Source organism: Delphinus delphis, chromosome 15, assembly GCF_949987515.2.
Source record: "Delphinus delphis chromosome 15, mDelDel1.2, whole genome shotgun sequence".
NCBI lineage: Eukaryota > Metazoa > Chordata > Mammalia > Artiodactyla > Delphinidae > Delphinus > Delphinus delphis.
The window spans coordinates 1,747,275-1,760,756 of NC_082697.1; the positions used below are offsets into that span (position 1 = coordinate 1,747,275).

Genomic DNA, 13,482 nt, shown 5'->3' on the forward strand with positions numbered 1-13,482 from the left:
GGAGTTTGCAGGGCGGCTGGCGTGCAGAAGGGCAGACGAGGTTCAGGCTAGAAGCAGAGAGCCACACGAGGGTCAGGTCAGGGCCGACCAGGGCTCGTCAAAGCCAGATCAGGGCTCGGGACGGGGGGCGGAAGTGATCCCCCGTGGACGTGCCCTGCGGGAGCTCGGGTGTCAGGGCAGCCTCGGGGCCCCTCTCTGGAGCTGCGGAAACCCGGGAAGGCAGCGCTGCTCCATCTCAGAAGGGGACAGGAGACACACCTGGGGTCTTGAAGGACAGAGGTGTGGTGCGAAGGTGGGCCCGCGGGAAGAGATGTGGGTTGGACTCTGTCTCACTGTGTGACCTCGGGTAGCCCGAATTACCCCTCTGGGCCTCAGGTGTCTCTGGTGGAAAAAGGGCTAGCAGCTGTTTCCTGACGGAGAAAAGCCTCTTAGGAAATACACTCAGAAGCCTTTAGATGTGAGGGCATCACGCATACTACTGATTCCCAAGCAGCTCAGAAAGGACTGTGTGGGCGCACCTACAGGGAGAAGCGGGCACACACGGCATGGCGCCGACAGGGTCGGGGTGCGCAGCTCTCCTTTGTGTTTGCTGTAACTGGAGCACAGCTGGTTTACAGTGCGTGTTAGTTTCAGGTGTAGCGCAAAGTGACTCAGTTATCCACATATATACGTATATTCTTTTCCAGATTCTTTCCCCATACAGGTTATTAGAAAACATTGAGTTCCCTGTGTCATACAGTAGGTCCTTGTTCTTTATCTATTTTATATATAGCAGTGTGTAAATGTTAATCCCAACCTCCTAGATTATCCCCCGGCCCTTTGGTAACCATAAGTTTGTTTTCTATGTCTACAAGTCTGTTTCTGTTTTGTAAATAAGTTCATTTGTATCATTTTTTTAGTTTCCACCTGTAAGTGATATATGATGATATTTGTCTTTCTGTCTGACTTCACTTAGCATGATCATCTCCAGGTCCATCCATGTTGCTGCAAATGGCATTATTTCATTCTTTTTTATAGCTGAGTAATATTCCATTGTATATGTGTACCACATCTTCTTTATCCACTCATCTTTTGATGGACATTTAGGTTGCTTCCATGTCTTGGCTATTGTAAATGGTGCTGCAGTGAACACCAGGGTGCATGTATCTTTTCAAATTATGGTTTTCTCCAGATAAATGCCCAGGAGTGGGATTGCTGGGTAGTTCTATATTCAGTTTTTTAAGGAACCTCCGTACTGTTCTCCATAGTGGCTGCACCAATTTACCTTCCCACCAACAGTGCAAGAGGGTTCCCTTTTCTCCACACCCTCTCCAGCATTTGTTGTTTGTAGATTTTCTGGTGATTTCCATTCTAACTGGTGTGAGGTGATACTTCATTGCAGTTTTGATTTGCATTTCTCTAATTAGTGATGTTGAACATCTTTCCACGTGCCTTTTTGCCATCTGTGTGTCTTCTTTGCAGAAATTTCTACTTAGGTCTTCTGCCCATTTTTTGATTAGGTTTTCTTGATATTGAGCTGCATGAGCTGTTTGTATATTTTGGAGATGAATCCCTTGTCAGTCGCTTCATTTGAAAATATTTTCTCCCATTCCATAGGTTGTCTTTTCGTTTTATGGTTTCCTTTGCTATGCGAAAGCTCTTAAGTTTAATTAGGTCCCATGTGTTTATTTTTGTTTTCATTACTCTGGAAGATGGATCCAAAGATGTATTGCTGCGATATGTCAAAGGGTGTCCTCCCTATGTTTTCCTCTAGGAGTTTTATAGTATCCGGTCTTATGTTGAAGTCTTTAATCCATTTTGAATTTATTTTTTGTATGGTGTTAGAGAATGTTCTAATTTCATTCTTTTACATGTAGCTGTACAGTTTCCCCAGCACTACTTATTGAAGAGACTGTATCTTCTCCATTGTATATTCTTGCCTCGTTTGTCGTAGATTAATTGACCATAGGTGTGTGGGTTTATTTGTGGGCTTTCTATCCTGTTCCATTGATCTACATTTCTGTTTTTGTGCAAGTACCATGCTGTTTTGATTACTGTAGCTTTGTAGTATAGTCTGAAGTCAGGGAGCCTGCTGACTCCAGCTCCGTTTTTCTTTCTCAAGATTGCTTTGGCTATTCGGGGTCTTCTGTGTTTTCATACAAATTTTAAAACTTTTTGTACTAGTTCTGTGAAAAATACCATAGGTAATTTGATAGGGATTTCACTGAGTCTGTAGATTACCTTGGGTAGTATAGTCATTTTGACAATATTGACTCTCCCAATCCATGAACTTGGTATATGCTTCCATCTATTTATGTCATCTTCTGTTTCTTTCATCAGCATCTTACAGTTTTTGGAGTACAGGTGTTTTTTTTTTTTTTTTTTTTCCTCCTTAGGTAGGTTCATTCCTGGGTATTTTATTCTTTTTGATGCCATGGTAAATGGGATTGTTTCCTTAATTTCCCTTTCTGATCTTCTGTTGTTAGTGTATAGAAATGCAACAGATTTCTGTGTATTTTGTATCCTGCAACTTTACCAGATTCACTGATGAGCTCAAGTAGTTTCCTGGTAGCATCTTTAGGATTCTCAATGAATGTACAGTGTAATGTCATCTGAAAACGGTGACAGTTTTGCTTCTTTTCCAGTTTGGATCCCTTTTATTTCTTTTTCTTTTCCAATTGCTGTGGCTAGGACTTCCAAAACTATGCTGAATAGAAGTGGTGAGAGTGGACATCCTTGTTTGTTCTTTTTAAATTTATTTATTTTTGGCTGCGTTGGGTCTTTGTTACTGTGCGCGGGCTTTCTCTAGTTGAGGCGAGCAGGGGCTACTCTTGCTGTGGTGCATGGGCTTCTCATTGCGGTGATTTCTCTTGCTGCGGAGCACAGGCTCTAGGCGCACAGGCTTCAGTAGTTGTGGCACACCGGCTTAGTTGCTCCGCAGCATATGGGATATTATTCCCAGACCAGGGCTTGAACCCATGTCTCCCGCATTGGCAGGTGGATTCTTAACCACTTCGCCACCAGGGAAGTCCCCTTGTCTTGTTCTTGATCTTAGAGGAAATGCTTTCAGCTTTTCACCATTGAGTATGATGTTAGCTGTGGGGTTGTCATATATGGCCTTTATTATGTTGAGGTAGGCTCCCTCTATGCCTACTTTCTGGACAGTTTTTTTTTTAAATCATAAATGGGTGTGGAATTTTATCAGAAGTTTTTTCTGCTTCTACTGAGACGATCGTATGGTTTTTATTCTTCCATTTGTTAATGTGGTGTATCACACTGATTGATTTGCAGATACTGAAAAATCCTTGCATCCCTGGGATGGATCACACTTGATCGTGGTGTACGATCCTTTTAATGTATTGTTGGATTCGGTTTGCTAGTGTTTTGTTGAGGATTTTTGCATCTGTGTTCATCAGTGATATTGGCCTGTAATTTTTTTTTGAAGTATTTTTGTCTGGTTTTGGTATCAGAGTGATGGTCGCCTCATAGAATGAGTTTGGAAATGTTCCTTCTTCTGCAATTTTTTGGAAGAGTTTCAGAAGGATAGGTGTTAACTCTTTTCTAAATGTTTGATAGAATTCACCTGTGAAACCATCTGGTCCTGGACGTTTGTTTGTTGGGAGTTTTTAAATCACAGATTCAATTTCCGTACTTGTAATTGGTCTTTTCATATTTTCTATTTCTTCCTGGTTCAGTTTTGGGAGATTGTACCTTTCTAAGAATTTGTCCATTTCTTCTAGGTTGTCCAATTTACTGCCATATAGTTGCCTGTAGTAGTCTCTTGTGGTCCTTTGTATTTCTGTGCTGTTGGTTGTAATGTCTCCTTTTTCATTTCTAATTTTATTGATTTGAGTCCTCTCCCTTTTTTTCCTGATGGGTCTTGCTAAAGTTTTATTAATTTTATCTTTTCAAAGAACCAGCTTTTACTTTAATTCATCTTTTTTTATGGTTTTCTTAGTCTGTATTTCATTTATTTCTGCTCTGATCTTTATGATTTCTTTCCTTCTACTAACTTTGGGTTTTGTTTGTTCTTCATCTTTAGCTGCTTTAATGTAAGGTTAGGTTGTTTGAGATTTTTCTTTTTCCTGAGGTAAGCTTGTATTGCTATAAACTTTCCTCTTAGAACTGCTTTTGCTGCGTTCCATGGCTTTTGGATCATAGTGCTTTCGTTTTCATTTGTCTCTAGGTATTTTTTGATTTCCTCTTTGATTTCTTCAGTGATCCATTGGTTGTTCACTAGCATATTGCGTAGCCTCCACGTGTTAGTGTTTTTTTGCAGTTTTTTTTCTTGTAGTTGATTTCTAATCTTATAGTGTTGTGGTTGGAAAAGATGCTTGATATGATTTCAATTTTCCCAAGTTTACTGAGGCTCGCTTTGTGGCCCAGCACGTGATCTGTCCTGGAGAATGTTCCGTGTGCACTTGAAAAGAGTGTGTATTCTGCTGCTTTCGGACAGAATGCTCTGTAGATATCAGTTAAGTGCGTCTGGTGTAATGTGTCATTTAAGGCTTGTGTTTCCTCACTGATTTTTCTGTCTGGATGATCTGTCCATTGATGTAAGTGGGGCGCTGAAGTCCCCCACTATTATTTATTTACTGTCAATTTCTCCTTTTATATCTGTTAACATTTGCCTTATATATTGAGGTGCTCCTGTGTTGGGTGCGTATATATTTACAATTGTTGTATCTTCTTCTTGGATCGATCCCTTGATCATTACGTAGTGTCCTCCTTTGTCTCTTGTAGTAGTCTTTATTTTCAAGTCTATTTTATCTGATATGAGTATTGCTACTCCAGCTTTCTTTTGATTTCCATTTGCATGGAATACCTTTTTCCACCCCCTTTCAGTCTGTATGTGTCTCTAGGTCTGAAGTGGGTCTCTTGTAGACAACATATATATGGGTCTTGTTTTTGTATCCAATCAGCCAGTCCACGTCTTTTGGTTGGAGCATTTAACCCGTTTACATTTAAGGTAACTATTATTATTATTTTTTGCGGTACGCGGGCCTCTCACTGCTGTGGCCTCTCCCGTTGCGGAGCACAGGCTCCGGACGCGCAGGCTCAGCAGCCATGGCTCATGGGCCCAGCCGCTCGGCGGCATGTGGGATCCTCCTGGACCGGGGCACAAACCCGTGTCCCCTGCATCGGCAGGCAGACCCTCAACAACTGCGCCACCAGGGAAGCCCCCATTTAAGGTAATTATTGATATGTATGTTCTTACTGGTATTTTGTTACTTGTTTTGGGTTTGTAGGTCTTTTTTTCTTCCTTTCCTCTTTTGTTCTCTCTTCTTATGATTTGATGACTATCTTTAGTGTTGTGTTTGGATTCCTTTTTCTTTTTTGTGTGTACGTCTATTATAGATTTTTGGTTTGTGGTTACCATGAGGTTCTGATACAGCAGTGTATATAAATATATGATTGTTTTAAATTGTGATCTCTTAATTTCAAACGCACTTCCCAGTGTCCTGCACTGGGACACTCCTCTCACGATGGCTGGTGTTGATACCATGCTTGTGTGGATGCTCTCCTACCTTTACTGTACGTTTGCCTTTACTGGTGAGCTTTCCCATTTCATCATTTTCTTGTTTCTAGTTGTGGCCTTTTCTTTTCCACGTAGAAAAGTTCCTTCAGTGTCTCTTGTAACGCTGGTTTGGTGGTGCTAAATTCTTTTAGCTTTTGCTTGTCTATAAAGCTTTTGATTTCTCCATCAAATCTGAATGAGAGCCTTGCTAGGTAGAGTATTCTTGGTTGTATGTCTTTTCCTTTCATCACTTTAGATATATCCTGCCACTCCCTTCTGGCCTGCATAGTCTCTGCTGAAAAAAAATCAGCTGATAATCTTTTGTTTTTAAAAATAAATTTATTTATTTTTGGCTGTGTTGGGTCTTCGTTGCTGCGAGCAGGCTTTCTCTAGTTGCGGCGAGTGGGGGCTACTCTTTGTTGTGGTGCACGGGCTTCTCATTGTGGTGGCTTCTCTTGTTGCGGAGCACGGGGTCTAGGCACGCAGGCTTCAGTAGCTGTGGCTTGCGGGCTCTAGAGCACGGGCTCAGTAGTTGTGGCACACTCCGCGGCACGTGGGCTCTTCCTGGACCAGGGCTCGAACCTGTGTCCCCTGCATTGGCAGGCGATTCTTACCCACTGCACCACCAGGGAAGCCCGTCTTTCTTGTTTATTGATGAGTGACTGTGCAGCAGTTAGCTGTGACTTTGGTGCTTTTGTGTTAGGTGAGCGCAAGGCCTTCTACTCCACCATCTTGTCTTCTCTCTGTGAGGCTATTCTTTTCCCTGTTTCTATTCTTGCAACTTTTCTGTGAGCTTGAAATTATTTCTAAACACATGTTGAAAAAATTTCAGGGGCGTTCGGAATCTGTGGATATGGAAAGGTCTTCAAGACATATCATAAGCGGAAAAACCAAAAACAACGCAAGGGTCAGAGTGAAAACACAAGGGGCTCCTCCTCAAAGTAAGTCATTTTATACCTTTTAAGGTACTGTACCGTGTGTGTGAATTACCTAACCAAATACTCAAGTTAATTTTTAAAAAAGAGATAGATAATGATTAAGTGAAGCCGGGTGAGGCAATGAAAACTTGTTCCTAGTTCCAAAGGGTCCAAGCTGAGAACAGAAAAAACCCAGATGGGCGGGGCCCTATCTGACTGAACTGATACAACAACAAGGAAGGACCCCAGAGGCCTTATGCCACCAGGTGGGCGGCTCCAGGGAATCGTGCGTTCCGTGTGACTCCGTTTACATGACATCCTAGAACAGGTAAAGCTCACCTTGGACGATGGGCCTGGGTTGCTGCTGGCCGGGGGGAAGGTTTCACTCAAGATTTGTGCCTCATACTGTAGGCACGTCAGACCTCGGTGCAACGAACAATGAGCTGCTCTCCTCATGTCCAGACTCCCTGGGACGCTGCTCCTGAGCCCTTCCTGCCACTGCCCACTGGCCGTGGAGAGCAAACAGAATGGAAGCCATCCCACCCTAACCAGTGGGCAGAGACCTGAGCAGCTCCCTCTGTGGGGCGATCTGCCATCTGCCCACCAGATGGCGCTGTGCCCTCGTGGCTGAGGCTGCCCTCCTCTGGCTTGGTCCAGCCGGACACAGAGCCTAGGACTCTGAGATGCCTTACTGCAGGGATGTGGGATTTGAGGACTCCAGAATTTGGAGCCTGTGGGCAGGTGGGGAAGCAGGATGAGGGCATGCAGGGACGCTGGTGGGGCTCCCGCCTGTGAGATGCCTTCACGGCAAGCTGACCCACCCACTGGGAGAATGAGGGGTCTCCTCTCTGTCCCCCCACACCCCCTCCGCTGTGGCATGAGAGCACAGCTTCCTGGGCTCAGCCCCAGCTGCTCCTAGTGGGCTGAGTGGCTCTGGACAAGTGACTCAGCCTCTCTGAGCCTCAGCATCCTCCTCCCTAACTGGGTCCCGAGCCTCATGGGGCTGGTGGGGCCCAGAGGTTGACCAGGAAGCCCAGGCTGCTGCCTGGTGGAGTGGGGGTGAGGGGCGCTCCACAGCTGGGCTTGCGCTCCAGTTCTTCTGTTACTGTTACTGCTGTTACCCTCTCATCCACTCGTGCCGCGGGAGTGAGGCTCAGAGAAGGCAACCCTGACACCCTGGGGGGAGGGGGCAGCCTCCACCTCCCAGCACTGCCCGGGGAGTCCTCACTGACCCTCCCCTCTGCCCATCTGGCCCCCTGCATCTGCCGCATTTCTGGACGGGCACCCGCAGGGTGGGTATATGTTCCCATTCTGTCAGCAACCCCACTCCGGGGGGCGTGGCCCAAAAGACGCAGCTCCTTTGGAATTCAGAGGAACTGGGAGCGCGTGATGCGTGGCTCTGTGATCCCTCGGCTCTGCCGCTAGGGCGTTCCTGTGGTCATTCAGGTTCTGGGCAGCCTGGCACGTGGCCTGGTCACAGCCCGCTGGCCGTGCCTGAAGGGGCAGGACGTACAATGTGTCCCCCACGCCCCGCTGCCCCCCTGCTGATGGTGGGCCATGGAGGGCCAGCTGCGGTCCTGCCGCAGGGACCTGCCCTGTCCCCAGGCATCCCCCCCGACAGTCCTGCCTCGCGTGCAGCCATGCACACACCCCACACTGGCTGACCCTGGAGCCCAAACACCGCTGGTCAACTCCTCCGGGTTCGGGAGGAGGGTCCAACTCCCTCTGTCCTGGGAGCCTCTCCAGGTGTCAGCCAGTGGTCAGTAGGGGCCTGCAGACACCCGGAGCTCCTCTCCCGCTCAGCCCCCCGCCGCTCGGGGCCTTTGTTAACAGCCTGTCTATTCGTCTGTCAAGCTCCTTCCATCAGGTGGCAGCAGAGAGAGAAGCAGACCGAAGGCCCGGGACCGTCTCCGAGGGGACGCGCACTCACCGTGCTGGCAGTGAACTCGGGCGGGTTGTCGTTCACGTCTGTCACCGTGATGATGGCTGTGGCCGTGTTGGACAGGCCATAGTTCAGGTTTCCTTCCATGTCTGTCGCTTGAACGATGACTGTGTACTGCTGAACTTTCTAGAAGGGCATGAGGGGGAGGAAGACAGCATCAGTTTGGGTTTTAGTTTACAGGCTGTTTATACTTTCATTAAAGAAATACATTCCCTGGACGGACTCAGCTGGGTCCCCGTCCTGCCCGGGGGCGCTGGCTGCAGGGCGCTCGGCAGGTGACCTGGCAGAAGAAAGTTCTCACTTGCGGTGGGTGGTGAGGTCTCTGCCTTCACCTCAGTGCCTGGCTTCCACAGGTGTAGATCGAGGTAGAAATAAGGAAAAGGGGGCCTGGAGCACACAGCACGCTGTGCTGGGTTTGCCAGACCAGGGGTGGACAGTTTGGAAAGAGGGGCGACCCCCAGACGTGTGTCTGCAGGGACCTCATTTCTTTAGCATCCTCAGTGTCTAGTTCAGCCTCAGTCCAGAAATTCAAACAGGAGAAGGGAGACAAGCCCTCTCCCCTCTCTCTGCAGGCACACAGACACCAGCATTACTCTGTGTCTGAACACAGTCTGGAAGGAGTGGTTAGCGTTCAGATGCAGGTGTGAATTTTAAAAGGCAAAATGATGCTTGATGGGGACAGCGAATTTCACTGGGCACTGAAGGGGCCACCCAGCCCTTCTCCACCTGGACCCACTGGTGCAGCAACCCCAGGTCAGCAGAGGGGGCCTTTCCACACCCCTGTTCTGAGCAGAGGCCGCAGGTGTTTCCAACTGTGACAGGTGAGGACGAGCCTGGTGGGCAGCTCTCTGCTGGGACCACAGCCCACCTCTCACTGGCACCATTGGGGAGGGAGGGTTCTGGGGTCCAGGGCAGAAAGGGACCTTCTGAAATGCCTCCAAGGAATGAACGATCTCAAGTCCCGCTCCCCTAAGAGGTTCAGGGAAGAGCCCACTTCTCAGCCCCACCATTCAGGGAAATGTGCTCAGGATCCCTAGGGGGCTCTGGAAGGAATTATAAACAGCAGACGGTCACAGACCGGTCACAGACTGCCACTCTCTTTCCCTCCCTCCCAGCCTCCCTCCATCCACTCCTCCATCCATCCGTGAGTCCCTCCATTTCTCTCTCTCCTTCCCAGACCCACAGCCCATGTGGGGAAAGCAGGATAGCCTCACGTAAATCAATGAAATTAGAACACTCCCTCTCACACCATACACATAAATAAACTCAAAATGGCTTGAAGACTTAGACATGACACCATAAAACTCCTAGAAGAGAACACAGGCAAACCATTCTCTGACATAAATCGTAGCAATGTTTTCTTAGGTCAGTCCCCCCAGGTAATAGAAATAAAAGCAAAAATAAATGTTAGCTTTTGCACAGCAAAGGAAATGATAAACAAAATGAATAGACAACCTACAGACTGCCAGCAAATATTTGCAAATGGGGCTTCCCTGGTGGCGCAGTAGTTGAGAGTCCGCCTGCCGATGCAGGGGTCACGGGTTCGTGCCCCGGTCCGGGAAGATCCCACATGCAGTGGAGTGGCTGGGCCCGTGAGCCATGGCCGCTGAGCCTGCGTGTCTGGAGCCTGTGCTCCGCAACGGGAGAGGCCGCAACGGGAGAGGCCACAACAGTGAGAGGCCTGCGTACCGCAAAAAAAAAAAAAAAAAAAAAAAAAAAATTGCAAATGATGCGACCGACTGACAAGGGCTTAATCTCCAAAACATACAAACAGCTCACAACTCAATAACAAAAACCAAACAACGCAATCAAAAAATGCACAGAAGACCTAAGTAGACATTTCTCCAAAGAAGACATAAAAACGGCGAAGAGGCATGGAAAAGATGCTCAACATCGCTCATTATTAGAGAAACGCAAATCAGAACTACAAACAGATACCACCTCACAGCAGTCAGAATGGCCATCATCAAAAAGTCTACAAACAACAAATGCTGGAGAGGGTGTGCAGAAAAGGGAACCCTCCTGCACTGCTGGTGAGAATGTAAATTGGTACAACCAATGGAGAACAGTACGGAGGTTCCTTAAAAAAACTAAAAATAGAGTTACTGTATGATCCTGCAATCCCACTCCTGGGCATATACCCGGAGAAAACCATAACCCAAAAAGATACGTGCACCCCAATGTTCACAGCAGCACTGTATACAATAGCCAAGACATGAAAGCAACTTAAATGTCCGTGGACAGATGAATGGATAAAGAAGATGTACATATATACATGGAATACTACTCAGCCATAAAAAAGAATGAAATAATACCATTTACAGCAACATGGATGGGCCTAGAGGTGATCATACTAAGAAGTCAGTCAGAGAAAGACAAGTATCATATGATCTCACTTATATGTGGAATCTTAAAAAAAAAGGTACAAATGAACTTATTTACAAAACAGAAACAGACTCACAGACACAGAAAACAAACTTACCAAAGGGGAAAGGGAGGGGAGGGATAAATTAGGAGTTTGGGATTAACAGATTCACACTACTGTATATAAAATAGATAACAAGTTCCTACTGTACGGCACGGGGAATTGTATTCGATATCCTGTAATAAACCGTAATGGGAAAGGATATGAAAAGGGATCTGTGGCTTTATATGTGTGTAACTGAATTGCTTTGCTGCACACCTCAAACTAAGACAACACTGTAAATCAACTGTACTTCAATAAAAAATACAAGACGTTTGGTGGCCCTGGGCTCTGACATCAGGCATCACAGACCAGGTACCTCCCGGACCGGCCTCATCATGATGCCACGAACTTCTCAGGGAACGAGGGCCGGGGAAACCAGGGAGGCTTCCAGGAGGTGGTGGGCTGTTCTGCCCAGAGGTGACAGGATGAGTGAGGGCTGAGTGGAGGGTGTGGACCAGAGCTGGGAGGTGGCTCGGGAGGCTCACACTGTCTCCCACCCAGATGGATGTCTGGCCTCCACCTCTGTCAGCGCCGCAGTCCACGTGCCCAGGGCCGGTGTGCAGCTGGGGGGTGGCGGTGCTAACTCCCCTCCTCCCCGCCCTGGCTCTTATTCCAAGAGGCCTCCCCCAGGAGTGAGCCTCTCAGAGGAGCAGGAAACAGCTCCTTGGCACACAGCTGGGGCGTCCCTTCAAGGGATGAAGTATCTGGAGGAGGAGAGTGAGGAGAGCACATCGGGGCCTCTGAACAGGCTCCTAGGTAGGGGGCGAGAGGGGAGGGGCCCCAGTGCCGTGCTGGGCTCAGGTCCCCACCTGGGAGAGGGGGCAGGGCCACGTGCCTGAAATAGCGAGCGGGAAAGCAGTCCCAAGACCAGGACAGTCACTGCTCTTCCCCCCTCACCTGCTCTGACACCGGCCAGACCCTGGGGACCCACCTCGTGCTGGGCCCCTGTTCCCGCTGCCAAGAACCGGCTGTGACGGCGCCTCCAGGGGACCCCCTCCCCCACCGCAGAATGGACCTGCCCTCCTCACAGCCCCACAGTCCTTGGGATCAACCCCTCTGACAGTCACTCAACAAACATGGGCCTGACTCTCCTCGGAGATGGAGAGCACCCCGAGGTCGGCCTCACACTCAGGCTGGGCCCCTGGAAGCCCAGCCTGGAGCCGGTACACAGAACGCACTCAGTCCGTGCTTGTTACATGAACCGAGCACACGTCTAAACAGCTGATGATGTTTTTTGTGAACGTGGTTAGAACCTGCGCCCAAGGAGACATGAAAAAATCAAAGAAACAGCTTACACTTGCTTGGGTGCCACGTCACACCTTGAACGTTCTCCCACAAAAGATTAAGTCTTGCCTCCTTCCCTGCTTCCTCTCTCCGTCCTCCATCTACCTACCCGACCACTCATCCATCCATCCTCCATCCATCCGTCCATCCATCCATCCTTCATTTACAGGGACCCCCCCCCACCCTCTGTTAGGTGGGATCACGACCACCCGGTGAGGTGGCGAGAGGTCCTCTCAGCTGTTCATGAGATAAATGAACTCAGGGAGCGGGGACAGGCTTCCCCTGGAGGTACCATCAGAGCAGAGTGTGGGGCTCACCAGACAGGGACGCGGGGACAGGCACGATGTGGGTCCCCAGGGTCGGGGTGGTGTTGGGGCAGGGGAAGGGGAGAAGCACGGTGACTGTCCCAGGCTAGGAAGTGCTCTCCCTTCCTGCTCACTCTTTCGGTGATGTGGCCCTGCCCCATCTCACAGGTGGGGACGCTGAGTCTCACGATGTCCCCAGTGGCACACAGCAAACCAGAGGCTGCTGGAGTGGCCGTGGGATTCCTGGTGCGGGTTGGCGCCTCTGTGATGGGTGAATGCAGACGGCTCCGTGCCGCCAAGGCAGCGACGTCAGCCAGGCTGCCAGGAGGCCTCTTTCTGAATGTGGCACACAAGGTACCCAAGGGCACGGCAGCGCCATCCTTAACCCGCTTCCCCCCGACAGCTGCACGGTCAGTATCCATCTCCACGTGTATGGACAGGTGCATATGCTCAGACATCCATCGGGCCCTTGACATCAGGACCTCGCTCAGGGCAGGGGTCCCTCCTTCGCGACTGCTGTGCCTCTGGACCCCAGCAGGGAGTAAGTGCCCCTCCCTCTTGCCCATCAAAGGCGGCTGGTCATCTCTGGTCACTGCTGCCTCAGCAGGGACATGGCAGCGACAGGCTGGGGACAGTACCAGTGCCAGGGTGGGCAGACCGACAAACCGAACCCGAACCTCAGGTCCCCACGTGCCCTCGGCGAGGGTCCTGCCCGGAGCGTCCCGGATCCAGCCAGGCCTGAAGGCGCTCTGTGCGTTCAATCACATGAGCCAGTTAGCCCTCTTTTTTGTTTGATCCTGGAGCTCGTTTCTGTCCTCTGCCACAGAAGGGGGTCTGACTGCCCCACCTGCTACTGTCTTCCTTTTTGTGAGAGACATCATCACAGGAAGCACAGTGGGACGACCGGCACCTCATGCAGGAGAAAACAGGACTCCGCTGACGCTCTCCCAGCACCACCGGCCCCGACCCTCGGGGCACCGATGGGGCCTGAGGGCGGACTCTGGCCCGACTGTCGTGGCCTCAGTTGGGGTGTCGTGGCGAGGGCTCCGCCACTGAGCCTCGCAGAGTCA

General features: G+C 49.4%; 1 protein-coding gene and 1 long non-coding RNA gene across 2 annotated transcripts in view; one reads left to right on the top strand and one right to left on the bottom strand.

Moving 5' to 3' along the window:
- CDH4 (cadherin 4) overlaps positions 1-13,482 on the bottom strand; it is a 154,507-nt gene that overhangs the window by 19,537 nt on the left and 121,488 nt on the right. The window contains exon 7 of the mRNA XM_060033317.1: positions 8,345-8,482. Coding sequence (XP_059889300.1) covers positions 8,345-8,482 — 138 coding nt within the window. The remainder of the gene's footprint in view (positions 1-8,344; positions 8,483-13,482) is intronic.
- Positions 6,106-8,760, top strand: LOC132438965 (uncharacterized). Its single transcript, XR_009522252.1, has 3 exons — positions 6,106-6,438; positions 6,574-6,742; positions 8,269-8,760. It is a non-coding gene; the product is annotated as an uncharacterized lncRNA (long non-coding RNA).